At 41.5% G+C, this 27,001-nt stretch overlaps 1 protein-coding gene across 5 annotated transcripts in view; it reads left to right on the top strand.

Moving 5' to 3' along the window:
- SEPT7 (septin 7) overlaps window positions 1–27,001 on the top strand; it is a 119,220-nt gene that overhangs the window by 6,733 nt on the left and 85,486 nt on the right. For 3 of the 5 annotated variants that reach the window (XM_018562947.1, XM_018562944.1, XM_018562946.1), the window contains exon 2: window positions 17,271–17,275. The exons of the other annotated variants lie outside the window; for them this stretch is intronic. In XM_018562947.1, coding sequence (XP_018418449.1) covers window positions 17,271–17,275 — 5 coding nt within the window. The remainder of the gene's footprint in view (window positions 1–17,270; window positions 17,276–27,001) is intronic. 5 annotated transcript variants of the gene reach the window in all.

The following is a 27,001-nucleotide window of genomic DNA, read 5'->3' as shown; positions in this document are numbered from 1 at the left end:
GTGTAGATGGAGGAGTCTGTTGTACTTTTTCCATCTGACCATAGAAAATCTGCAGATAATCTATAGGTGTATGGCCAGCTTTAGACCTTGTCATGGGAACAAGTGTCCCCATTGGAATATTTTCCTTCTATTCCTGTTCTGGTGGCAACTTAAAATTTTAGATTTACCCTCGCTTTCAATCCCCACAGCATAGGTGATCAGGACAAAGAGAGAATCCCTATCAAGGATCCCAGCAGCTGTAAAAACTAAACAGAAGTTGTAATCTTTCATAAGAGGAAAAAAATGTTTGTGCCTTCAGTTCTACATAACAATGTACTACTACATTAAGGCCTTGTTCACACCAAGCGCGTTCCAGGAGCAGAGCAGTTGCAGACCGGATCAAAACTGCGTCCAATGTATTCCAATGGTATTTTGGGCTCTAGTTCAAACCGCAGCGTTCAGTTCCAGATCATGTAAAAAAAACTGCAGCAAGCCCTATTTTACCTGCTCTGCAACGCATGCAAATGCCCTGGAACGCACTGAAAGCCCATTTTAAACCTAAAAAAAAATTATTATTTTTTACCAAAAACAGCCGGGAACTCATCAAAAACACGGCACAACCCACTGCACTGCGTGTGCAGAAACTAATGCAGACCTGGTCTGCATTTGGTGTGAACAAGCCCTTTTAGGTACTGAACATTTATTTATGAAATCATGTGAAGTCATATTTTTCTACATTCATTTTGCATGATTTTGGCAGGAAGTAGTTTAAATAACCACTGCACTTATTTCCGCTTCTTGAAAAACCGCTTCTTTTCTGTCTTCCTTTGTGGCTGTCGAGTTTCATACTTCTATTTCAGTAGTGCGTTATGCCGTGTTTAGCTGTCCACATACATTCACGGATATACATGCGTCCAAGCAGAAGTCTAGCAAACTTTAGCTTTCAGGTTGTAAAGTTCAGATTATGTTGTTAGTTTTTTTTAGTTTTTTTTAGTGTGAACAGAGCGGATATGAGTATTAAGATTTCATTGCTTTAGTTCTCTTGCCAGACAGGTCTACTGTCCAAACTGTCACTTTCAGTGTAACAATTATGTTGCTGATCCTTTCCAGTATATCTTTCCCAGCGTTAATGTAAATGGTCTGGTTGCATCCCCCACTATCCCTTCCTTTCTGTATAGTAGTTGTGTCCAGTCATGCTTCTGGCATTTCCTCTTCCGATTTTCCTGTTTTTTTTTTTCCTCCAGCTTCGCCCTGTGTATAGTAAATGTTGGACCTTTAGTTAAAATACACATTTCTTCTACAACACAGCTCTTCATACAAGCCTGAAAAAATTGCAAAGTTTCTACTCTCCTTCCCCCTCATCACATGTGAACAGAAGCAGCCTACAGCAATGTGGTCTGTCAGCTCATAAGGATCTACCTTAACTTGTTCCTTGCCAGATTAGATAGATAGAAGTGTTTCCTGTCTAGTCTGTTGCATGTGTAGAGCATAGGTAGTTCATAGCAAACATTTAGTGTCTTTTGTGTGATGATCGCTTTTTATGTGTACACACTTGTACATGAAGAGTAGATGGATCACATGCTCACACACTTATTATTTATTGGTAGTTATATAGTGCTGACAATTTACGCAGTGCTTTACATAGTGCACATTCACAGCAGTCCCTTCCCTCAAGAAACTTACACTCTAAAGGTGCCCATGCACCTTACGATTATCGTACGACAATCGTAAGGTGTATGGGGAGTGTGCAACCGCAAATACTGTACAATCGTACGACTTTTGACTTTCAAGCATGTTTGAAAACTTTGGTCGATCGTACCATTATTGCAAAGTTAGTGGCGTTTCCGGACGTCAAAAATCGTACGATATACACTGCTCATGCGCAAACGAAAATATGTGCGCTTGATTACCGCAATTTGTCCAGGTGCTTTTCTTTCATTGCGCCTAATTGAACTTTGCAATAATTGGGGCATTATGGGGCCATGGTACAACAATCGTACGACGGTTCGATCATCGGACGAAAAGTGTCGTCCGATAATCGTAAGGTGTATGGGCGCCTTAAGGTCCCTTAAGGCAGATAGTGACATGGCCGGGATTCGAACCCTGATAGATAGATAGATATATATATATCTATCTATCTATCTATATACATATATCTATATATATCTATTTATATTCTTCTCACGCTCCCGCCATCAGAACCCTATGGTAGGTGGGAGGATGCAGCTAGTGACTTCTGGTCTCAGTGTGAGCAGTGGTCTCTCTGGCAGTCTGAACCCACCCCCACCTCCAGGACTGTATCACTCCAGCACCGCAATCATCAGTGCTTTTCCTCTTAATCAACTTGCTGATTGCAGACCTCCTAGCGATGACAAGATGGGGTGTGGTGTTGGTCCACTCTATAAAGACCATTGCTTTCACACAGAGACCAGAGGACCTTAGCTGCAGTCTCCTGCATTGCCTTTTCTGCTCAGGTTGCTGGAGGATTAAAAATGAAAGCACACTTAGACTATTAACAATTTCTAGTCTTGATTTCTCAAATCTTTGAATTTCAATATATGGGCCTATGTGATGCTTTGTTTGTAGATGATGCTTGGTTTTCCAATCAGAAATCCAAGCACTGTTTCTGTATACTAAAACTGCAGACAGTCCTATTGCTGCTCTCAGAAATGTAAAAAGGGTGTACTTCCTCTCAATCATTCAGCTGTGTATGGAATTGATCTCCAATTAATCAGGTCCTTTCACAAACAGGTTAGTCATAGCATAGCAGTAAACTGGGCTCCAGAAAACATGGAGTTGCAGCCCCATACTTGAACTCTACTGACTGCAAGTGGTCAATGTAAAATCTATTAACTTTGAAGACTTGCTAGATTCAATTTTTTATTTTTTGGGCCATGAAGCAATGTAATGGGGAAAAAAGTATATGAACTTCCAGAATAGTCATATCTTGAAAAGAAGGAAATAGAAGTTTGTTCCAGTTTTGTTCAAGTACAGATGATTTGACCTCCCCTGCTATATTGCAAACACATAATTTTGGTCACCTACGTATAACAAAAGAATTATGTTAATGTTTAGTATAGGCCCATCAGTATCTGTTGGGCAGAATGTGTATACAGCAAAATGAGTGCTGCTACTCACTAGAAGTGGCTGTTCTGCCATATCGTGCCATATAACCCTTAGAGGTGACAACCCTAGAGTGACAGTTTTAACCATACAGTAGGGATCTACTGATAATCGGGGCCGGTATTCCTAGATTTTTTCATTATCGGTTAAATGTAATGATAAACACTTTGTAATTTGCACAGTGAGTGCCGCTGTCTGGCCGGCATCCCTTGATCAAATGATCGAAGGAGTCAGTCAGAAAATCTATGTAGTAGCAAAGCCGGCAGCCTTTGAGCTACTAGCTCTAAAGGTGTCCGTACACCTTACGATTATGGGACGATTTTCGAATGCGGTCGACTTTTCGTCCGATAATCGTATGTGTGCATTGCAGTGTACGACCGACAATACTGTACAATCGTACGACTTTTGACAGTCAAGCATGTTTGTAAACTTTGCGTGATCGTACGATTTTCGTAAGGTTGCTGGCGTTTCCGTCCGTCAAAAGTCGTACGATCTACACTGCGCTTGCGCTAACGAAAATACTGCAAATCAATTACCGCATTTCGTCCAGGTGCTTTTCGTTAATTACGGCTAAATTAATTTTGCTATCATCGAGGCAGGATGGGGCTGCCGTACGAAAATCGGACGACTATTCGATCATCGGATGAAAAGTCTGCTTTAATAGCCAACCTTCAGGTCTGCTTTAATAGCCAACCTGCCATTTGGCTATTGCATTTTGAAATAGCCAATAACAGGCTGGCTATTGCACTGCCAGCTGCGGAATCCTGCCGCTGGCAGATAAAAAGAGCGAGGCGAGAGTCTCGGGGTCTCTAGCCAGCTGCATGTAAACAAAAAACCAATATCAGGTGCCGATAATCGGCCTGAAAGGTGGCCCATAATAGGTATTGGTCCTGAAAAATAGATATCAGTCAACCCTTCTACACAGGCATTTCCTGTAATTATTAACATTTGTGTCAACAGGTATACTGTGAAAAGAAAAACAGAGCAAGGATGTTGTTCAAGGGGGAACATAAATAAAAACCATTATTCTATAAATCAAAGTTCTGGCCATCTCCGGTTTGCTGGGGTCCACTATTACACCACTAGGGGTGACTTACACATTTAACGTTCTGTCTACAGATAAGACTTCATTGTAAATGCGCTGTATGTTTGTTTGGAAATGATTTCAATCCTATTAGGGCTTGTTCACACTGAGCGTGAAGCAGATACAGAACAGAGCCGTTACAGAACGGATCATGCTTGCTGCCCCTTCCTTTCCTAGCCAGCTTGCATGGTAAGGGTCCGGCATGGAATGTTATAGGGTCTGCTAAGGATCTTTTAGGGGGGACCCCACGCTGTTTTATACCTTGGGCTTCTTGCTTAAGATCCATACCACATTGAAGGGAAGGGTCTGGTATATAGTTTCAGGGGGATCTCACATGTTTATTTTAACACTATATTGTACTCATCGCTGGTATACTGCTGTTACTTAGATTGTTGGATATATTTCTACTCCAATATGGCACCAACATAGGGTCTTCGATTTGTTATTATGATTTTTATAGTGCTGTTCATACAGCTCCTTATGCTGCTGTATCAGGCTAACGAAATTGTTGAGATCTACCAACCTGGATGTTTTTGGGTGAAAATCTCCTTGAAGAGTACAGTACGTGTTTACAGATGGTTACCCTACAGGTGACGAAAGGGTCCAAATAATAAAGAGCATTTTTCCTTTTTTCAGGTGTGATGAATTATATTGTTATACTGTATGTCAATGTGCAGAAAAACACGGCCACTACACGTGGTGTTAATGGGCTCTATGCTCTATCAGGAAGTGCTGCAGCATAATGCCATAGCCCCTTTTATGACCTTGATTGTTTAAAATATTTTGTGCAGGAAGATACAGCAACTATGAAATTATGTTTTTGTTTTAGTTAAATCAGTCTTTATTATTGTGGCTTAGATGAAGGGCAAATCATAGTCCAGAGCTATTGATGATAAAGTTTGGAAATAGCAGATGATGCCATTTACTTCATTCTCAAGGAGACATTTGCCCAACCATGGCTGGCTTTAACCACATACTATAGTATAATAAGTGAGCATGATTTGGCCAGTCAGGGCTTCACTGCATCTACTTACTCTGTTTTTCTGTGTGAGATACAGAGACTGCTAGCAATAAAATGCAGGGAGTTATGAAGCTACTCTTTGTGCTGTTCCAACAATCAGAGCTTGTTTTACCAGATAGCTCAGTGCTGGTTGCTCTACATGTGGCTATGAAAGATGCGACACTCAGAATTGTGAGGAAAATGCATATATTCCTTACATTTTATGCTGTCTTGCTAAACATGTAACGCATGACTGCAAATGCCTTCACTGTGGTATTAGATTGGTGGTGGTATCGTATTCTGGTTTTTTTTTTACATTTTTAGTTTTTTTGCACCTGTGTTTTGTTATATTAACTATTCAACAATATGAGATGAAATGTTAGCAGATAATAGGATAGGTAAGTTACAAATCTTCAGGTTAACTAACATCCCTATTTTTATTCTTTTGCTTGAAAAAAAAAAAATCTTCTTTTAGTATTAGCCACACATAAATCACTACACACCACATTCCATTAACAAATGTTAAATAGCTAAATGTTTTCACATGGTGTGGGTCACAAGTACGTAACAGCAGGGAGCACACCATTTTATAGCATATTTCCCCTTTTGAAGTAATTTTGTGAACTTCAATAATATACAATGCAGAAGCCAGGCTTTTAATCCGCTCACCTCTAGCCCTCAGCTCTGGCTGTGGAATGTTCCTTTGTGTCCTCACGTCCAATGCAAGTGAATGGATATAACGTTAAGGGTCCTCAAGCCACCGCAGGCTGCGGGGACCGCTGGTCTAGCAGCCAGGCAGATAGAGGATAGAGGAAAAGTGTGTGTGTGTATATTAGGTCTAAAAACTTAAAATAATAATCGATTAGTTGATTTACGTTTAGCTGAACCCCCTGCCGCCACTCTGCTCCTCCATTCTCCCTGCTGGTGCTGGCTGCAGCGGGCTGTGTCCCTTTTCAATCCCTGCTGCTCTCCCCGCCTGTATCAGCAAAGGCAGCAGGAACACGGACCACAGCAGCCATCACGAGAGTGGGGAGAAGAGTGTGTTGATTCTTAATTCCCCTGCTTACCCCTCCCCTTCATTCCTCCTCTGCCTGCCTTGTTTCCTTCTCTGCGCCCCCTGCCCCCTTTTCTGCTGGTGTTCTAAGTATCCCCGAGTCCAAAGGCTTGATATAGCACCAGCGTCAAGTCTCCCATCAATGACTGGAAACAATAGCCCACCTGCTATTGGATATTTTACATTAGCAGGCTGGCTATTGCACCTGCCTGCTGTCAATCAGCAGGGGAGGACCTGAAGGGGAACGTTCTCCTTCAGTTCCCTCCTCTATTGATTGACAGCAGGCAGTGGGTGGGTGCAATAGCCAGCATGTTATTGTAATTTAAAATAGCCAATATTTAAATAAAAGTTTGGTTATTTTATTAGAGTTTTACAATTCATATTTTTTTAAATCCATGAAGCTAATTTAAATGTCTACTATACATTCTATTTGTTAAAAAAAAGTGGGAAAAGTAATTTTTAGTTTTGGTCTGACAAATTCCGCTGCAGGATGTGTGTTGTGGTGCCATTCATTTCAGTGGCACCCCAAATGCGCCTCCCGCCTGCAGTGTGATCACTGGAATGCACGGTACTGCAATACTGTGCGTTCCAATGCTGTGCAATTGCAAAAAATTAGGGCTGTGGAAATTAGAGCTGCAACAGTTAATCGATTTAGTCGATTAAAATCGACGATTGAAAACGTTGGCAACGTTTCCGATCGTCGATTCGTCGGCTGGGGGAGGAGTTCGGTGACGTCGATGTCCGTGACGTCACCAGACTCCTCCTCCTTCCCTTCGTTAGCTGACGGAGCCACTTGGGCCGGTGAGTTTGCCCAAGAAACTTTCTGCACGAGCGCCAGCTAAGGCATTGGCCTATACACATACAGCACAGCAATGAAGTAATAAAATGAACTAGGATCACACTAATCCAGCACGTTATTATTCTGAGTTGCCCCACTCAAGCGGCGGCCATATTGAGTGGGGCACGTGAGATTAATAACGTGCTGGATTAGTGTGATCCTAGTTCATTTTATTACTTCATTGCTGTGCTGTATGTGTATAGGCCAATGTAGTTGGATCTGTATGTGCGTTATTATTGAAATTAATCGACCACAAAAATTGTAATCATTACCAGCCCTACAAAAAATGTGCATAAAGTTTTATTCGGAAGTAAACTTTCTTTGTAACATTCGATTTTGTGTATTAAATGTTAAATAAAAGATGGTGTTTAACTTTTTTCTTCTTCAACTGATTACTTGAAAAAATTATCGTCCAACAAATCGATTACGCAAATAATCGTTATTTGCAGCGTGTGTGTGTGTTTTTTTTAGAATTTTTTTTTATTTTAGACCCTAAACCAAAATGAGCACCTAGCCCCGCATTAAGGGTTAATGTTCAGAGTTTTTTTTAACCCTTTGTTAGAGCAGGCAGTGCTCACATCTACTTTACAAAACATTACTTAGGAGGAGCAAGTAGAGATTTTAATCCTTAAGAAGCCAGGAAACTGAAATAAAAAGCAATTTAAACTGCAAAAAGCTTTTTTTAAATCTTTTTTGGTTTCTTTTTCTTTTTATAGTTCGATGTTAATGGGAACATGTAACAAATATATAAAATAGGTATGCACCGAAATTAAATTTGTAGACTGAGACTGAGGTTTAAAAAAATTTTTTTATTTTAAATTTTTTTTTTACTTTCAGGGGTCTAAATAGAGCCATGATATTTCCGTTTTGAAATGGAAAAAGCGGACACATTCCTAAAACTTTTTTTTTTTTTTTCTCTAGCCGCTGTTGTGAATGTACAGGAAACCTCCTATATTGCGTACTCTTGACCATTCAAGGAGATAGTAACTGATACTATGTCCACAATCCATGGATGAACAGGAAGTGATGTAGAGTGCTTCCTATTCATTCATAATTGGGGACACAGTAACTAAATGCTATGTCCTCAGTTAGTTACAAACATCAGTGTGATCAGAACTGTTTGAGCAGTACAGGGAAGGGTCGGCAAATATTTCACATATTTGCTGATCCTCCGTGCTCTCCATCCTGAACTCTTCCACCCCTCCAGCAGCTCTCCTCCTTGCTGACACTGTCGGTCCTCGCTGCTTCTTTCCTCCTCACTGGGCGCTGGCAGCTGGATCGGCTCTGCCCAATGGGGAGAAGAGAAGCTCGGGATGCGCCGCATTTTCTGCCACATTTTTTATGTTTGTACCATCAACATTCTACCCATAGTACAATTTTCGGTGCATTCCTAGTATGATCTCAATTTGGCTGCATAAGTGGAAATACACTTTAAAGATCTCTTAGTAAGAATGTATTTGTGCAGCAAATATGAAGTTCATTTTCTACTTGTGTATATTAGATCAAAGCACGTGCTGAGATCAGATACATTGGTCAACAGATTGAAGAACATTCTGATCTAAAGTCTTAACCTGTTTCAGTTTAGTGTCGGCTTTTTTTTTTTTTTTTTTAATAGCATAGGCTTTTGCTAGTGATATAAATTGTACACGTTGAACAGTTGACAGCATTACTAATCAGTAGCTTCTAGTCTATTAGAAGCATGTCTGCATTACATAATAGCTGCACAATTTCAGTGTTTTATGTAGTCTCTTAATGGTTTGCCACAGGACAGAAAATTGCCATTTAAAATGCTTACCGTTGCTTGTCTAGTGGAAAAGCTTTCAGATCAAGAGAGGATGCTTTAGGGCTTGTCTCAACTACATCAGTTTGAGGGCCCATTCACATTGTGTCCGGATCATCTCCAGACCAGACTAGATTGTTTCCGGACCCAAAATGTATCCCTATTATATATCACCCTCCCCTCTTACATACATACATACATACATATATACACACATACATATACACACATACATACATACATACATACATACATACATACTATGTAAGATGGGGTAGTAGGCTCAAAAACTGTGGAACCGGCACACCATAATCTTCCAAAGAAATTTCAACTTTATTCCACATGCACTGGAATGCTCCCTTTTATGCACTGCATTCCAGAAAATGGTGGAAACCTTTGCGCACTGGGGTGTCCGACTTAAGTGTATAAACAAAACAGAACAATTATAACAAAAGAAGCGCTACGACCGAATGAAAATAAAACGATGTGGCTGGATTGGGAGAAAGTGGAATGGGGTGGAGGAGATGATTAGGGATTGTCCGTGGTGTACAGTACCTGCCCTGAGACACTTCTGAGAACATTTTTAAATTCATTCATGGCTGCAGTTGACTTCCTGACCTGCATTTGACCTGCCCCAATGGGAGGTTGCATTCCTACAGACTTGAATAGAAGTGCAAAACCTGCTTGAAAGCAGAAGCCCATCAACACATGCCCTCTATGGGGAATCGGATGTAAACGGACATGTGTCATTTTACATCAGATTTCCCTTGGGCCGGCCGCAGGCCTGTCCATTTACATGCGGCTCCCCATAGACTTACATTGGGCATCCGATCAGGTCCGCCTAAAATACTGACCAGATCGGGGGCCTTAATCACTTAAAGTAAAACTTCACTTTCATTAAAAAATAAATACTGTTTACAATTGAATTGCTTACCGTATATTGTAATTAAAAAAAATCTTTCTATTTCAATCTGCAACCACTGTCATTCTCTGAAACTGTCAAATGTTACTTCCTAAGGTATGTATTTACAAACCATTATTGGGCACATACTAAAGGTGCCTACAGACTTAACAGCTGACTGTGCATGCAGGATCCAGTCACCCAATTATCTATGTCCAAACCTGTCATTTTGCAGTGGATGAAGTTAAAGGAGAACTATGAGGTGAGTGCTTTTCACTCACCTCATAGTTCTAGCCGACCTGTGACAATGAGACTGTCACAGGTCAGCTCAGTAGATCGGGAGGTGAGAGAACACATACCGGGTTCCCTCACCTCTCGATCCTGTCACGGCTCTCTGCCGTGACAGGGGGAGGGGCTGGATTCCCCGCTCCGATCCGCCAGCACTGACTGGCGGAACGGACGGGGGAGGGGGCGGGTACAGCTGGCTCTGCCTCTAGATAGACAGACAGAGCCAGCTGTCACTCACGCAGCTGGGCGGATCTCGACATCGATGTCGGGATCCGCTCCGGCTGCAGCGTCTCGGTATACCGCGAGCTGTAGCTCGCGGTATACTGAGCTTAGGGTGACGGGAGGACGCTAGTTTGTGTCCTCTTATTTCCCCAAGGAGAACTATGGGGAAAAGCCCTGACCCCATTGTTCTCCTTTTTAATTGTTCCTTTTTTTTTTTTTCCGTTGCTATACATTTAGCTTTGTATATTGAGGCCTTGGTACACCCCGAGGTTTGTAAGTGTTATTAGATGCCATGGTGGTAGATTACAATGTTCTTCCATAACAAAATTCTGTGTGCATGTTTAGTGCAAGCAGGTGACCTTTCCAGCCAGCAGGTAAAGCTCTAGGCTTCCTTTCACTTGTTTAGAAGGCTAAGAAAACCTGGTTACCAAGCTTGATAGTCCGTAACAACAGTCTGGTTCCTTCCCTTTCCATATGCCCAAATATTTAAAGCTTTTCTGTTTAGCAGCCAAATTATTCTTGTATGGCTTACCACCCTCTACCATTTATTGCATCCGTGCTTTCAGAACACTTTCCTTATGTAAATTAAACTTTTTGTTCTCTTTACACTTTTTTATATTTTACTTCTGGGATTTCTGAAGTACTGATGACCTAGCCAGCAGCCCCCTGGGAAGGCTGTGCCACTGGTGTCTTCCAGGGAGATCTCTTGGCCAAACTGTGAGATTTCACAGAATAAAGCCTTCACTGTTTTTGCGTTGCCATTGTTTCAGCAGCGATAGTGTCGGGTGGCATAATGATGCTGAAGTTGCTAAAGCCATGGCAAAGTACAAACCGTGCCAGATCTTCCACATGTATTATATGAGCTCTAGCATGGTTTGTTTATGAGTCATTGGCAGGAAGAGGAAGAAGCCGGCCACCAATGCTGCATATTTTTAAAATAGGAGTGTGGTATTTCAAGTGTGAGGCGGACCAAGCAATAGGATTGGCGAAACTTGGAACGGAGAAAGCAAATAACGATAACAGGATTTATGTATTTTATTATATTCATTTGATTGTTGTTGGAACTGGACTGCTTAGAGAAACCTCTGTACCTGGTGTAAGCACAGGGCCTTATGAGGTTTAAAGGGTCAAGGAATAGCAAGATCTGGAAGAGTCTTAACCTGACTTGGATTATAGCTTAACAAGTCAAATAAGTCTTGGAACCTTATTTAAAAAAGTAACATCAGGGCAATAAACTTTGGGACAGGCTACGTTTAGGGGTTGTTTTTTTCTTGTCATGTAAATCATAAGAGATACTACAGAAACTACAGAAATTGAAGAAGCACGTTTAAAGTGGCCCCAGTCATTGAGTTCACACTTAGTTTATCTAAAGGTCAGTGTGTTGTGTGTGTGTGTGTGGTTTTTCTTTTTTTTTTTGAGAGCAGAACGGTTCAACTCACTGTCAGTTTATTTGTTTTAATCTATCTGTGTTCCGTTATTGTCTTTTACTTACTGCCCGTAGATACAAAAGGAAGCAGGATGAAATCTCCATATTGAATGACATCCTCTCTTATACAGTTTGTCACAAGTGATATTAATGTAAAAATGTCTTTTAGGCCCGTTGCACACGGCCGCTCTAATCGGGTCGGCCTGTCCGTTTTTTAGGCGGACCCAATCGGATGCCCAATGCATCAAAAGCAGCAGGAACAGAGATCCGTTTCGCCGGACCGGATTGTGCCAGATTGGGGGTAATCTAATGTAAACAGACACGTGTCCCTCTACATCTGATTCCCCATGGGCAGACATGGGGTCCAGTAATTGCATTGTTTTCCTCCATCACAAGATCCAGAAAAAAAAACTGTATGGACAGGAATGTCACAGCGGTGATCTGCTGTGATCAGGAGACGATCCGTGCATAGATCCTTGCTTGAAGCATTTTGATCACATCGGACCGCAGGCATAATGTGCCTTGCGATCCCGTGCAGGCATAATGTGCCGGAGGGCGTGGCTACGGTGCCATACACTTCAATGGCCCGCCACGCCCCCTCCTGCCCCGCCAAAAAAGTATGCTGGCTGCAATGCGATGCAGTGCTTTCTTGCCAGAATCGGGCCAGAACGCACTGCATCAGGTGTGATCGAGCCCTTATGCTTACCACACACACGTTACAATCTGACCATACAATCTTTGTACAATCAACTTTAGATCGACCAAAACTATGTAATATAAGCACCTATCTAGTCTATACAATCAATCTGCATTCAATCAGGCATGCCCCTGCACTACATAGTTGTTGGTAGATCTAAAGGAAATTGTACAACCAGATTATAAGGTTGTGTGTGTGTGTGTGTGCGCGCGTGCGCGCGCTTTAGGCTTTTCTATATGCTGATTAAATCAATTACAATGGATGCTGCTCCTTGATGTTTGAAAGTGTTTGTTTTCTGCAGCTGGTCTCCTGAGCACTTGTCCTGGTATCCTGTTTTAGGGTGGCTCCTTTACCTTGCAGGTCCTACAGAGCTACCTGTGTGTGCGAGTAAGCGGTGTATATCTCCACAAATGCACAGCCACAGCAAGACAAAGACACTACTCTCCCCCTTCTCCTTTCCCCCAAGCAAGTAGGTGGACAGCTGCTGGAGGCTGTGCTCTCTCTCCCTTGTGATCTTGTACTGGACAGGAAGTTCAGGGAAGCTGAGCTCAGAGACTGAGTCAGCTGTTTGTAAACATGATGACTAAGTGTTTGGGCAAAAATGTAAAGAAATACTATGCTGGGCAATGTATATTTGTTTGATCTGAATTCATTATTAATATAAAATCACACTGGCCCATCTTGGTGCGCTATTGCATGAGCACTTTGCCCTGTGTTGAATTAGCCCAGTCATTTAAATTAGCTGCCAATGCACCAAAAAAATTGAATATGCATCATTTTCCAACATAGTCCACTGCAATGCATGTGCATCAAAGCTCATTGGGTTGAATGGCACTGCACAAAGGAGTTGAATAAATAGGAAATTTTCATATTCTATAAGATACTTTTTATGAACCTCCTTGCAATCTGTTTATGTTTCGTGGCACAATGCACCATGCTGAGGGTATGTTCATGAAAGCCCTTACCTTTTAATAGCAAGTGTCTGCCACTTTGCATGACTGCTCAGTGGTCAAAAATATATATTTTTTTTTTTTTTTGCCCACTTGTCCGCTTATAACAATTTTTTTTTTAACCTTGTGCCAAATAAAAGCTTTATATGTTCCTACAATAAATGTGAAAATGTAGTTTGATCAGGAGCACTCAGTGTTTTCAGGGTCAATAATTAGCACTGACTAGCATACCTTTTTAATATTAAAGCTGCTTCTTCTTCTAAATGCTTCTATGCAATCCAGGATTCACCAAATGCCTTTCCTATAGGTTGTTTCTAATCCTTTTTGCTTTTCTTCTATTTCTTTTTCCTTTTTTTGTCTCTTACATATTATACAGAATAATTTTAATTTAACAATGTAAGTACATAGTTTAATAAGAACATATTTAAATCAACCAAGAGACAGTTTAGATGCTTGATTGTCAGATTTTGCAAAGAATTGGCTTTTATTCCGAGTCATCAACTTCTTTTATAGCTTGATTCTCGTGAACCGTCAATCGGCGTGACACGTGACAGTAAATATTACTGTAGAGTACGCTTGGCAGACCACCTTCTATGAAAGGCAAATGGTTTTCAGTGTGTGTGTGTGTGTGTGTGTGTGTGTGTCTGTGTGTCTGTCCTTAATACGTTTTATCTGCAGTCACGTTTCACATTGCCGGGCTGATGCAGGCTTCCCCTTTTATTTGAATAGCTATGACCTCATCTCTTGAATATGATATTGTAGATTCAGCCAGTGGTTACTATGAATGGTGTTTATATTAGAAGGTAAGAAAACGTTTGTAGTCCTAAGCTTTGTGAACAATTTAGTTTTACGAAGACTTATACAGACTTGCTCTGTGGAAGTTCTGCCTAAAAAAGGCAATTGAAGGGTAAGGACTGGTCATGTCCTTCCTACGTATCGTATATAAAAACAAAAAACTTTACTTATTAATCAATTTTACACTCAATAAGTATACTTCCATTTCCCTGTCTACTCTTCCACTCCATGTTTACTTCCCCTTTTAGCTCTTTGCAGAAATCACCATTGTTTCCTTTAAGCCTGAACTCCAGAAAAAACAAAAGGAACTCCCCCCGCACTACAAGTGTTATAGGCTCCTCAATCTTCCCCAGCCCTCCAACACTTTAAAAAAAAAAAAAAATTTGTTTTATGTCTTGCATATTGTATATGCTGCTATAGTGTTCTGTCCTTACCACCAAACATTGGAGGTGCCGTCATACTCTCTAGACTCCTTTCCTGCCGTTGTTTTTCACTCCGCTCCTGCACATACTGCCCACTTTCATACCCACCAAACTGCTCTTCCACACTTACTGTCTGTGGTCATACCCTCTACATGCATTACTTCATACCCTCTGCACTCTTCTTATGTCGTAACTGCCCGCTGTTATACCCTCCACACTCCTCTACTGCTGGTACTACCTGCTGTCTTAACTTGGTACATCTTTTCCACACATACTGTCTTCCTTTTGTGCAGCTATTGCACTCTTGGTGCGATGCAGTGCTATTCCTTCTGAATGTCACCCCTCTAACGCACCTGCATTGCAATGCACAAAACACTCCTGTGCATTGTAGTTCTGACAATATTGTGTGTGGGATTTTCGGTCTGTTATAGTGCGTTGGGTAGCCCATTGAAATATCTGACACACCATTACGGACCAGAGTAGTGTATATGGGTTCTTAGACACTACTTTAGCATTATATGTAATATCCTCAACATTGACTTTCTTAGTGGCCACACTTTTCCTGGTGTGTGTGTGTATAATATCCTAATTTGTTTTCAGAAGAGTGTAATACTGATAAAAGATCTCTATCCGTCCCTTGTCATTTCTTTTAAGTCATCTGTTTTAACATATACTACGTAGAAGTGTTTGCCTATCTTCTATCATGCAAAATATGTTATTACTGGTAGTTTAGGCACCCGCACCTAAAAAGCAAATATAATATTGCCACCTGCAGTTCTGTAGACACTGTAATAGTTTTTATTGATTTTCTGCATGCTTGAGTTGCATATCTTTCCTCATTCACTCCTATAGTTTCAGTGCGTTTAGGGATTCCTGCTTCAGGAACTCACAATTTCCTTTCAAAACGGCAGCTGTGGCCTGTTCAGGTTAATGATCGGGTGACAATGGCCGCATTTGAAAGCGGTAGAACGCTCATACACCGCATGTTATCGTATGTGACCTGATTACATGCGGTTAGGAATCAATCACTATCCCTGAATGCATGACTGATGCTAATAATTGATAACTCTTTTTATATATGTAAACTTGGATTCAAATTTAAAATGTATGATCCTGGGGTCCCACATGGCCACTGTAAAAATCTGAATTGCCTTCTGCGTCCATGCTACGCTGACCATTGGCCTGTTTTCGCTCTAGTTGTTGTAATCCCATTTTGCAGCAGCTAAACAGAATTAATTTCAAGGGGTTCTGGTGCATATCTGTATGATTGTAAGATATTAGGGTATATTTATCTCCAATCTATGTTTTTGTTTATCATTTAGAGGTTTATTTGTGTAGCACATAGTTATTGCTAATTCAGCATGTTTGGCTAGATAATTTCCTATAGTGAACAACAAATCGTTTTGCCAACCTTGTCTCTAAAGGTTAGCTATTGCCTTGAGCAAAAATCTTTACGGCCATAATATTGCTAGCCTTATGTAATGGTAAAGTCCAGTTATGTGTGTGTGTGTTTTCCTCTCATTTAAATGATTGCAGGGCACAGTCTTGCTGAAATCAAAATTGTCCTTCATTTTGTACAACATATTATTTAAGTACTATACTAAATATATCAGCCTCAACATGTTTTAGAGTTGTTCTAAAAAAAATAGTTTAAAGTATTTGTATATCTAATAGTTTTCTTTTTAGTTTTTCATTAGGAAACAATGTAAACTCTTGTCACTTGGCTGTCTTGGTCTCATTGGCCAGATTTTCTTTCACTTCTTGCGCCAGAGACGCAACAGGAAGTGGAAGGAAATCCCAACAAAGTAAGGACAGTCCCTCTCAGACAGCTGTCACCGAAATTGGGGTCCCTGTTACGACATTTCCCCTCTATTCCTGTAAGGGTGGCAACTGTAGATTGCCCAACACGTTCTGTCTTGGTGACAATGAACTTAGGGGAATATATTTAAATCCGTGAATATGACGCTTACTGTAGGTGCATCTTCCCGGTGCATGTGTTTTTGAATGTTATTTATTCACATACATTGAATATTTATTCACTGCTTTTAAAAACATATCCCTTACCATACGATAATACAACATGAGCTAATCATAGTGCTAGATGTTGGGTTTTTTTCTTTAATGTATCAATGAATAACGACAGGGATCCACAAAATTCACCCTTGCACTGGGGATACCCCTGCACTGTACAGGTTAATTGCTCGTTTTGGTCTAGGGGCCGGAACACAAGATATACTCACCCGATCTACGATCCCGGGTGACTGCTAAACCAGTCCCCATGGCCTCTCACCCCTCGGGCTCCGGTGGTCTAAGGACCGCTAATGTCCTCAAATCTATTGACCTGCACTAGACGTGAGAATGCCAAAGGACATTGCGCAGCTAGAGCGGAGTAGGAGAGAGGTGAGCGTTCACCGCCAAACAAACGAGGATCAGATCAGCACATCTTTTTTTATTCCGGCCCCTAGAGAAAACAAGCAGTTAACTGTTGCAGTGTTGGGGTGGCCCTTTAATTTCTAGAGTTCTTTTTTTACATCGTTTAGTTATTTAGAACTGCCACTTGGAAAATGCTTTATGTGATAAGTGAACATGTAGCTAATTTATTTTTATTTTTTCCCCCTTTCTTTTTTTTCTACACGCCTGCTTGGATTGGTTACCGCATCTTCAACATCGGTGACACATCTTTAAATGCTGGATATTGGTTATTTACAAAGTAGCTGTAAGTAGTGCTCATTTACACATTTTATTTTCTTTGACCATGTAGAGTATATATTTGTTTTATTTCTCTATCTCTAATGCATTTTCTAGATGTTCATAATGTAAAATGTGACGAGTACAGCTGGACTTCTGGCATATGTAAAATACAAAAACACCATTCAATCTATTTATAATATTGTTTTTTTTTTTTTTTTAATTCAGAAAAAATTTTTTTTTTTAATGTTTAGCTGACAAAAATATCAATATTTTGTGGTTTTGGCCTCAAGCACTGCTCAGACTGGCGGTAAGGTCTAGTACTGCAAGTCAATCAGGATCTGATGCATTGCACAATTTTGTCTGTTGGAACTAAATATTGGAATGAACTATTGGAAGATTTCCCCCTCACCTCCCCTTCTGGTGAGAATATATCATTTTTAATTTTCCCTTGCTTTTGGTTCCATTGACCATTTTGCAAAGAACAAACAGAGAGGACAAATCTCCATGGTTGGGAAAGCATACACCAGATAAAATCTGATAGGGATTCCAACCCTTCCCTACTACATGTGAACTAGAAGAAAAAAAGTTTTGACTTTAGACGCAATTTAAAATAACTGTCAGGTTAGGAACAAACGGCTCCTGACAGCTATACATATATATTTACACACTGTGTGCACAATTATTAGGCAAGTGAGTATTTTGACCAAATCACAATTTTTTTTTGCATATTCTCCAAACACCAAGCTATATAAATTTGAAGGCTGATTGGACTTAAGCATATCAGGTGAAGCGTATGTGTGTAATGAGGGAGGGTGTGGCCTTAGGTGACCAACACCCAATATCAAGGTGTGCATACAAATTAGGCAGCTTCTTTTCCTCAGGCAAAATGGGCCAAAAAAGAGATTTAACTGACTCTGAAAAGTCAAAAATTAAAAAAAGTCAAAAATTAAAAAAAAGTCTATCAGAGGGATGCAGCACTCTTGAAATTGCTAAGATATTGGTGCGTGATCACAGAAACCTCAAACATTTTGATGCAAATAGTCAACAGGGTCGCAGGAAACATGCTGAGAAAGAAAGACGCAAATTAACTGCCAAAGATTTGAGAAGAATCAAACGTGAAGCTACCGGGAACCCATTATCCTCCTTTTCCAGAACTGCAACCTACCTGGAGTGCCCAAAAGTACAAGGTGCTCAGTGCTTAGAGACATGGCCAAGGTAAGGCAGGCTGAAACCTGATCACCACTGAACAAGAAACATAAGTTGAAACGTCAAGACTGGGCCAAGAAATACCTGAAGACAGATTTTTCAAAGGTTTTATGGACTGATGAGATGAGAGTGACTATTGACGGACCAGATGGATGGGCCCGTGGCCGGATCAGTAACAGGCACAGAGCTCCAATCCGACTCAGATGCCAGCAAGGTGGAGGTGGGGTACTGGTGGGCTGGTATTAATAAAGATGAGCTAGTTGGACCTTTTCATGTTGAAGACACTTTCTTCAAGCAGTTTTACAGGAAAAAGTCTGCGTCTTTCAACAAGGGCATAATATTTATGCAGCACAATGCTCAATCGCATGCACTAGCCAGTAAAGATGAAAGAATAATGACATGACTTCCTCACCTGACCTAAACCCTATTGAGAACTTGTGGGCCCTATGTATCGTTCAAATCACTGCGAGAAAAAGTGCGTGCTACAGCGCTCAGCATGAAGGTATTCTTCTACATCAACATAAAGGTGAAGGGGCTGCTGTCCTCAAGGCCACCAGGAAGTATCCTCACATAACATGTAAAACAAAAGAACAGACTGCCTCTCCTAGTGTAAAAACGTTTATTAAATATAGAGATAATTCTCATAGAAAGCTACTCGCATAGAGATGCATAGAAAAGGCAATGTGATGACAAGCAGGTCCCAAAGAAGACCGACAAGCTGACGTATTTTGGGGGAGCAACCCTACTTCTTCAGATTTGGTATATTGCCCTTGTGGGCTCTTCCTAAACGGGAGATTTTACAGTGAAGGAAAACAGTACATCTCTCTGAACAGTGTCTGGGAGGCTGTGGTTGCTGCTGCACAAAACGTTGATCATCAACAGATCAAGAAATTGACAGACTCCATGGATGGAAGGCTGATGACTGTTTATGAAAAGAAGGGGGGCTGTCACTTTAAGTCCTCATTCACACACGAATCGGCCTGCACGTACAGCTCCGTGCTGCGTGCGGGGCCGTACCAAGTAGCTGCCGGGAAGGACAGGTGCTGTGTGTGTGATTAGAACGCAGCCCCCGTCCTTCTCTAAGGGGCTACGCGGCCGTACGCCCCCCTACGCTCACCTCATTTGCAGGTCCGCAGGGGTGCGTAGGGGGGCGTACGGCCGCGTAGCCCCATAGAGAAGGACGGGGGCTGCGTTCTAATCACACACACAGCACCTGTCCTTCCCGGTAGCTACTTGGTACGGCCCGCACGCAGCATGGAGCTCTACGTGCAGGACAATTCGTGTGTGAATGGGGCCTTACAGATGAAAATAAGCAAGTGAGAGGGGAACATTTTTCTTTTTCCATTTAGTTGCATAATAATCCTGAGCACTAATAGTTGCCCAATAATTGTGCACACATAGATGTTCTCATAAGGGCTTGTTCACACTAAATGCGGTGCGTTCCAGAGCGGTAGCTGTTAGAACGCACTGCAATCACTCACAAAACTTCCCACTGCATTCTAGGGTGGGAGGGGGTGTGGCGGTGTATTGAATTCACTGCAAATGCAAAAAATAGAGCAAGCAGCGTTTTTTTGCGTTTGCAGTTGATCGGAACGTAGGCAATGTTTTGCCACGTGTCCAATCGCACTGAGGGGGGTTTGTGGAAGCGGTGCCATTGAATTCAATGCACCACCACGCCCCCTCCCGCCCCAGAATGCAGGGTGAGGTTTTGTGAGCGATTGCGGTGCGTTCCAGCAGCTACCGCTCTGGAACGCACCGCAATTGGTGTGAAGGCCAAAACCTCACTTTTACTTAAATATTCAGGTTTGGGGTTTATTAATATTCTGGATTGACCGAGAGCACTGTAGTTCAATAATGAAACTAATCCTCAAAAATACAACTTGCCTAATGTGCACACAGATTTGCACTGCAACCAATCAGCTTCTCTAATTTCCAAATCCTGCTAAATAAAGCAAAACAAACAAACTATGCCTGCCCCCATATAGTCTCACCTTCAACTGTCATGCCACAGTTTTTTGCTGCTGTTGTAGCAGGAGGGATGCATTTTCCTCAGTTCTGCTGAGGAAGCTTCTAGATCTAATTTTGCTCTTTTTGTTCAATATATTGCTTCAGTTGGTTTGCTGATGCCTGGAATGTGACCTTCAGGCACCGGGCTTTGTGGCACTTTCAAAATCGTTGACAACAATTTTCATTATCGATGTATTTTAGACGTTAGTCGATTAGTTGTTGCAGCGCTACTATTTGTTGTATCGTCTACTGGTATGATATTCTTCTAGTGAGATTTTCACATCTGTGGGTTTTCTCTGTGACTGTTGCCCACCGCTCAGTTGACCTGCCTTTGGACATCCCAGTTGTACAAATCTGCCCAAACTCTGTATAGATGTCACCGGGGTTCTTGTTTAGAAAATCAAAGGAGCTGGATGGAAAATGTTTGTGTAAACAGTGATGGCAACCAATCAGCTGCCATCACTGTTTGTGTATTCTGACAACAGCTTGGCCACCTCTGTCAGGATACAAAGAATGAAGTGGGAGAATCGTCCATCCATGCTATTTAGCATGAATGAAGGAATCTGTTATTTTATTTTTGTGCAGCCCGCAAGTTGAACGAAAACAATTTAACAGTGTATGGCCCGCTTTAGAATTAGAATTCTGTGTCTCTTAATGAACAAAGAAAGAAAACAAGCCATGTGTTCCTACTGTAAAATGTTTTATTGCGTTCATTAAAGGCACACAGGTCCTGCCCCTTGTGGTATTGGCTTTATGTACTGCTTGCTCACAAAACTGAGGCATGGCAGCTGAAGACGGGGTTATACGAAGCCTGGTCACATGTTTTGGTTTTGTCCACTGTCCAAACCTCCTGAAGGCATTAGAATAACCCAATTGTCTTAGGAATAGGTGAATCCTGTGTCCCTGAACTCCAAGAAATAAGTTTTGATGGCAAGTACAAAAATCCTGTTATTGTAGACGCATGTACATAAGCTCATGCGTGCAATGTATATACAGCTTCTTTTTAACCCCTTCATGACCTATGACGAGATAATTCTGTCATGGGTCCTTAAGGGGTTAAACAGACACTGTTCATATTTGTAGAGCCGATGACCGGCTTTACTATAGAAGCGATTCTGGCAACTCAGCTGTCGCCAGATCGCTTCTACAGGCCAGTAAAGTGGCTCCCCCACACTGTTTCCGGGGCTCCCCTGCCCCTCCTGCAAGCCCGGGACTGGTATGTTGGGTGCGGCAGGAAGCTGGGTGGAGATTGGAGTACTTCCATTCACTGATCTCCCTCTCTATGGGACCGGTAGCGATGAGTAGTACATTACTTCCGGTCCATAGCTATCATTGCTCGGCTCCTGAAGCCGAGCAATAAGCTATTGATGTGCGATCTGAAAAGTGATACTAGGGGTCTTTTGGACGCCCAGGATCACCTTAAAGAGGACTTGTCACTGCCAATACAGCTGCTGCTGTTACACAAAACTGCCTTCTGACAGTGTTTATAAACCCTGTTCAGAAGTATTGTTACCATTGAATCTACTTCTTCGCATTCATTATTTCATTGATCTACAGATTAAAGGAATGAGCTTTGATGTGCATATTATTTCCGTTTAAAGCAACTTTACAATTTAAAGGAATTAAATAAAATGTGTTTTTAATTTAACTTCTTAACCCTTAGGTCATCCTAATCAGCCCAAATTGGTTCAAGTTTTGCAAAGATGAAAGAAATGCATATTTTTTTTAAACCCCTTTTAAAAAAATGTTTGCATTCAAGCCTGGAAAGTATTGCAACTGTAATCACTGGATTATGGCTGCAAATCTCAGGCAGCACTCCTTGGTCAGCGCAGTCACCTGTCCGCGCTGACTAATGAGGCGCGCTTCTTTTTCTTGGCAAGAAGTGCTTGTCATTGAGTACTTATCATTTGCAAGCGAAATTTAAACTGAAACTCGGTACCTCAGTACAGAGCTTCAGTTTGGGAGGAAACTGCAGAAGCCTGAGGTTTGCAGCCGTGATTCAGTAATCACAATTGCAATGCTTTCTGAGCTGGGATGCAAAGATTCAAAATGAATATTTTTTTTATATATTAACCTCTACAGGACTGGCCATTGTAAAAAAAAAAAAGTCCTGTTCTGAAGCAGTTCTACCAAGAGCACGGTTGATGCTGCTCTTGGTGTCATTTTAAACAGCAGGTGATTGCTGTTTAAATACTAGCAATACGGCAGCTTCCCTTGACTGATCAGAGAGAGATCAGCAGACTTCTAGCCGCTGATCTCTCCGATCACCGGACACGAAAGTGATGTGTATTACATCACTTCCATTGTCGCAGTTTACATTCTCCAGCTCTTAGAGCCAGGAGATGAAGCTGGGGAAGCGGATCTCTGCTTCCTCAACTTCTTTGGGGTCCCTAGGTGGCATCAGGGGTCTGAAAGACCCCTGATGTCTCCATAAAGAGGACCTGCCACCTTTATATTTTGCTATTACATAAGGGGCTTTTTAGCTCCTTATGTGATAGCAATAAAGTTGAGTGTAAAAAAAAGTTATAAAATGAAAGTAACATATAAAACATGCAAAATAAATGTTTTTCAAGTCCCCCTACCCCCACGTACACACACATACAAACGCAAATACGCATCGGGTGCACCTACGTGTACAATTAAAAAATTGCCCCACACTCCTGCGAATGTTGGAGTGAGAGCAATAATTCTAGGGCCATCAGTCACTGGTAATAAACTGATGAGCAGTAAAAGCTTTTAATGCGTCTCTTATGGGAAATTTTGGCTATTGTAGTTTTTTTGTGCTTTCACGGACGCACACAGTTTTAAGGCTGGTCATGTTTGGTATCTATTTACGCAGCATGACCCCGTCTTTTATATTTTACAAAAAAAATCATGCCTTATATTCTGTTTTTGTGCACTAAATTAAATTTTAGTGTATTTTATCCTAAAAATACTGGTTTGATAAACATTTGCGCAAATACCATGCGACATAAACAATGTTAACTAGCATTTGCTAGGCCTCTGCTTTCAGAAATATATAATTGTTGAAGCTGTTTTCTAGCCACAAATTCATGTTTTTTTTCATGTGTGCAAATACTAAGAAATTTCTCTGGCCAGGAAGTGGTTAAATATCAACTTGGCTTTTAACGCCACATTCTTTCCCTTAACTGAGATTTTCCTGCTAATTTTAGTTTATTTCTGTTTTTATAATCTTTAATATTTAAACTTTTTTTTTTTATTCTTTCTGTTAATTTAATGTTTTAGTGTTACGTTTAAAAAGCGGCAAAAATGAAAAAAAAAAAAATATTTCATTTGTGAATATATATTTGCAATGCTTTGTACTAAAATCAGAGTTCTTTTAAAAAGGTCATATTATAGAATCAAATATATACTTTTTATCCACAGTAACACTTTATTTGAAAAAAAACAGCACTCAAATTAGAAAAAAAAAGTATGTTTTTTTTGAGTTTTTTGTGTTGTATGGAGTGCATGCCAGCAGAATAAAACTATAGCTATTAGGGATGCACCGATACCGATACTAGTATCGGTATCGGTGCCGATACCGAGTATTTGGGTGAGTACTCGTAGTCGCCCAAATGCTCCGATACCTAGCACGAGTACTTCCTGTATCAGGAAGCCGGGCAGCGAATCATTACACGCTGCCCGGTTTACTGATTGGCCAGGAAACAGCTCCATGCTCTCTCGTCACTTGTGATGAGAGAGCATGGAGACGACTTTCCGGCCAATCAGGAAGCCGGGTAGCGTGCAATGATGCAGTGCCAGGCATTCTGATTGATCTCACGAATCATAATATTAATATTAAGATAGTGACCTTAAGCATTAGTTTGTATTGCTTTAGAAAAAATGTGACCTGTCACTTTAAGAAAAAGTATCGGTAATTGGTATCTGCGAGTACTTGATCAAAAGTATCGGTACTCGTACTCGGTGTTAAAAAAAAGTGGTATCGGTGCATCCCTAATAGCTATCTATGCTCTTCCCCATTGCCAAAAACATAATTGAACCACTGCACATCTGAGAGAGATCTGCCCTGCTTAATAGAGACAGAAACAGTGAAGGTCAAAAGTTCAGCTTCTTTACATTTCCATTAGTTGTCCCCTACCCTTTAAGGTGCCCATACACTGTACGATTCTCGTACGAGAATCGCGGGAAATCCCACGATCGTACAGTGTATGGAAGGCGTGTGACCGTTTCTACTGTACGGTCGCACGTCTTTTGTCGAACCAGCATGCTCGAAAACCCGCCGAGAATCTTACGATTGTCGGCGGGTTTCTAGCCTGCTCGTTTGATAGCTGTGGAACGGGCCGGTGTGCGCACGCACACACTGCCCGTTCTGCATTGCGGTCATTGGAAGGGCGGGCTTTCGATGATCGCAAGTACAATCTGCCCGTCCAAGGTGGGCAGATCGTACGAGCTTTCAATAAGCATACGACCATCGCAAGACAAAAGTCTTGCGATGGTCGTAAGGTGTATGGGCACCTTTAGAAATGGACAGAATTAGTTCTCGTGAAGGGCAAGGTTTTTAGATTCCTTACTGATTTTTGCCACCGTGAACCTGTTCCCTCTTCTTGCCTTTCAAACAAGCCATCTCTAAGTCTGTAGCTCAGTTTCTACTATATCGATCGAGATATATTTATTAGTAGAAACTGAGCTACAGACTTTGACAGTTCAGTCCTTTTTTTTTTATTCCTAAGCATGACCTTGTTCTGCAAAGGAAACGGACTATTTATTGCCAGCTTTTATCTCACTGTCTGTGCACTTTTCCAACACAAAACAGGACTCCTACTTCCAGTTCTAGTGCTTGTGCCGATTCCTGTGAGAGTCTGCCTCCTCTCTCTGCATTCCTGTGACCTGCTTGTGTCTGAAAAGTGTAGAGATGGTGAGATAAGAGCAGTCAATCAAGAGACACTCCTCTTTTGTAGAGCGTGGTTGGGAATGAAGAGGAATGAACTGTCCAAGTCTGTAATCCCATTATCCCTGCACGCTATAGCATGGGATAAAAAGCAACATACCATGTGGGAGTTAGGTGACCAAGTAGTGAGAAATAATACAAGGCAAGAATTGTTCTTTAACCAGGGATTTCCAAATGGGGGTGCCCAGCTATTTGAGGTTGGGCTGCCATAGAAGTGGGAGATTAAAATTCTGAGAGTCTTCCCATTTTTCAGGGCTTTAATTACCACATTCTAAGATAACATAAAGCTGTTGAAGCAAAAGAGTAGCCCTGCTTTGCATTAGGTTTTGCCTGCCTTGCGTACTTGGCTTTTACTATCCTATACTGGGGTGGATAGAAAACAAAGCATATTTAAAAACTAAAAATCTTTGGTTTGACATTAAAGAAGTTTCGCCTTGTATTATTTTTCACAGCTTAGTCACCTAACTCCTGCAGTGTATGTTGCTTTTTATGCCATACTTCCGTGTAGAGCACAGACTTTGACAGTTCACTCCTTTTTATTTTCAACAACTATCTGCAAAGTATAAGACCCCTTGATTGACAGCTCCTTTTTCACTGTCTCTGGACTTTCCAGACCCATGTAGGTCACATGACTGCAGAGGGTGGGGGCTCTCTCCCTTACAGGAATCAGCAAAGGTACCAGAACTGGAAGGAGAACCTTGTCTTGGGTCTGGAAAGTGCAGAGACATTGAGATAGGAGCTGTCAATCAAGAGTCCATCTCCTTTGCAGATCATGGTCAGGAATCCCAGTTGCTCCTGCACAAAGCAGCATTTACTGTAGGATGTAGGTGAAAAATAAGGTGATACTTCTTTTACAGAGACATCCAGGGCAAAGGGGCCCCCGACCCTCAGATAATCAAGTTGTCAGCATTCCCTTGCCTCACTGTCTGCTGGCTCAGACTGCAAACATACCTGGTACTTCTGGGTGAGGGGGAGCATGTGACCTCCTCCCATTGTACACTGCTTATGTCTAGCATCCAATTGCTAGGTCTCAACACGGTCACAGGACCATCACTGCTCTCCATATTGTTCAACACAAACTGACACTTGGGGTCCTTATTCCAGCTGCAATGGAGGAAAAAGTGACAGAGGAGCACAGGCAATGCGCGTATAAAAGTGAGAGGTTCTTTGCACAGACACTGTCACTTGACTGATAAAGTGGCCGTTTCTCTCTTTTTAAATAAGGTTGTGTTAGGCAGAATAACTGCAATTTTCTAGTGCTTATAACAAAATAAAGGTTCTTGGTTGATATGGTGAAAGCTTCTGCCTGACTTGCACGAGGCTGGCACGGCGGCTATACCAGTCCTCTAAAATAAAGGAGGCAAAAAGAGCAAAATCATACTCTGGACTGTGTGTAATGGACTTCCTGTTATAGGCATCAGCTTCTAGTAGTTAGAGAGCCAGATCTAGTATCGATACTGTCAAAGAACAACTCCGGCTATTTAAAAAGGTAACTCTTGCAGTGGGGCTACCCCACACTGGAAGGGTTAACTGCTTGTTTTTCTCTAGGGGCTGGAACACACAAGATATACTCACCTGATCTCCTAGGTCCTGTGGCAGTAAGTGCTCACCCCCTACAATCGCCCC

This window comes from Nanorana parkeri, unplaced genomic scaffold (genome assembly GCF_000935625.1).
Source record: "Nanorana parkeri isolate BGI_ZX_2015 unplaced genomic scaffold, ASM93562v1 scaffold616, whole genome shotgun sequence".
NCBI classification, from domain to species: Eukaryota; Metazoa; Chordata; class Amphibia; order Anura; family Dicroglossidae; genus Nanorana; species Nanorana parkeri.
This window is presented reverse-complemented; position numbering and strand designations above follow the sequence as displayed.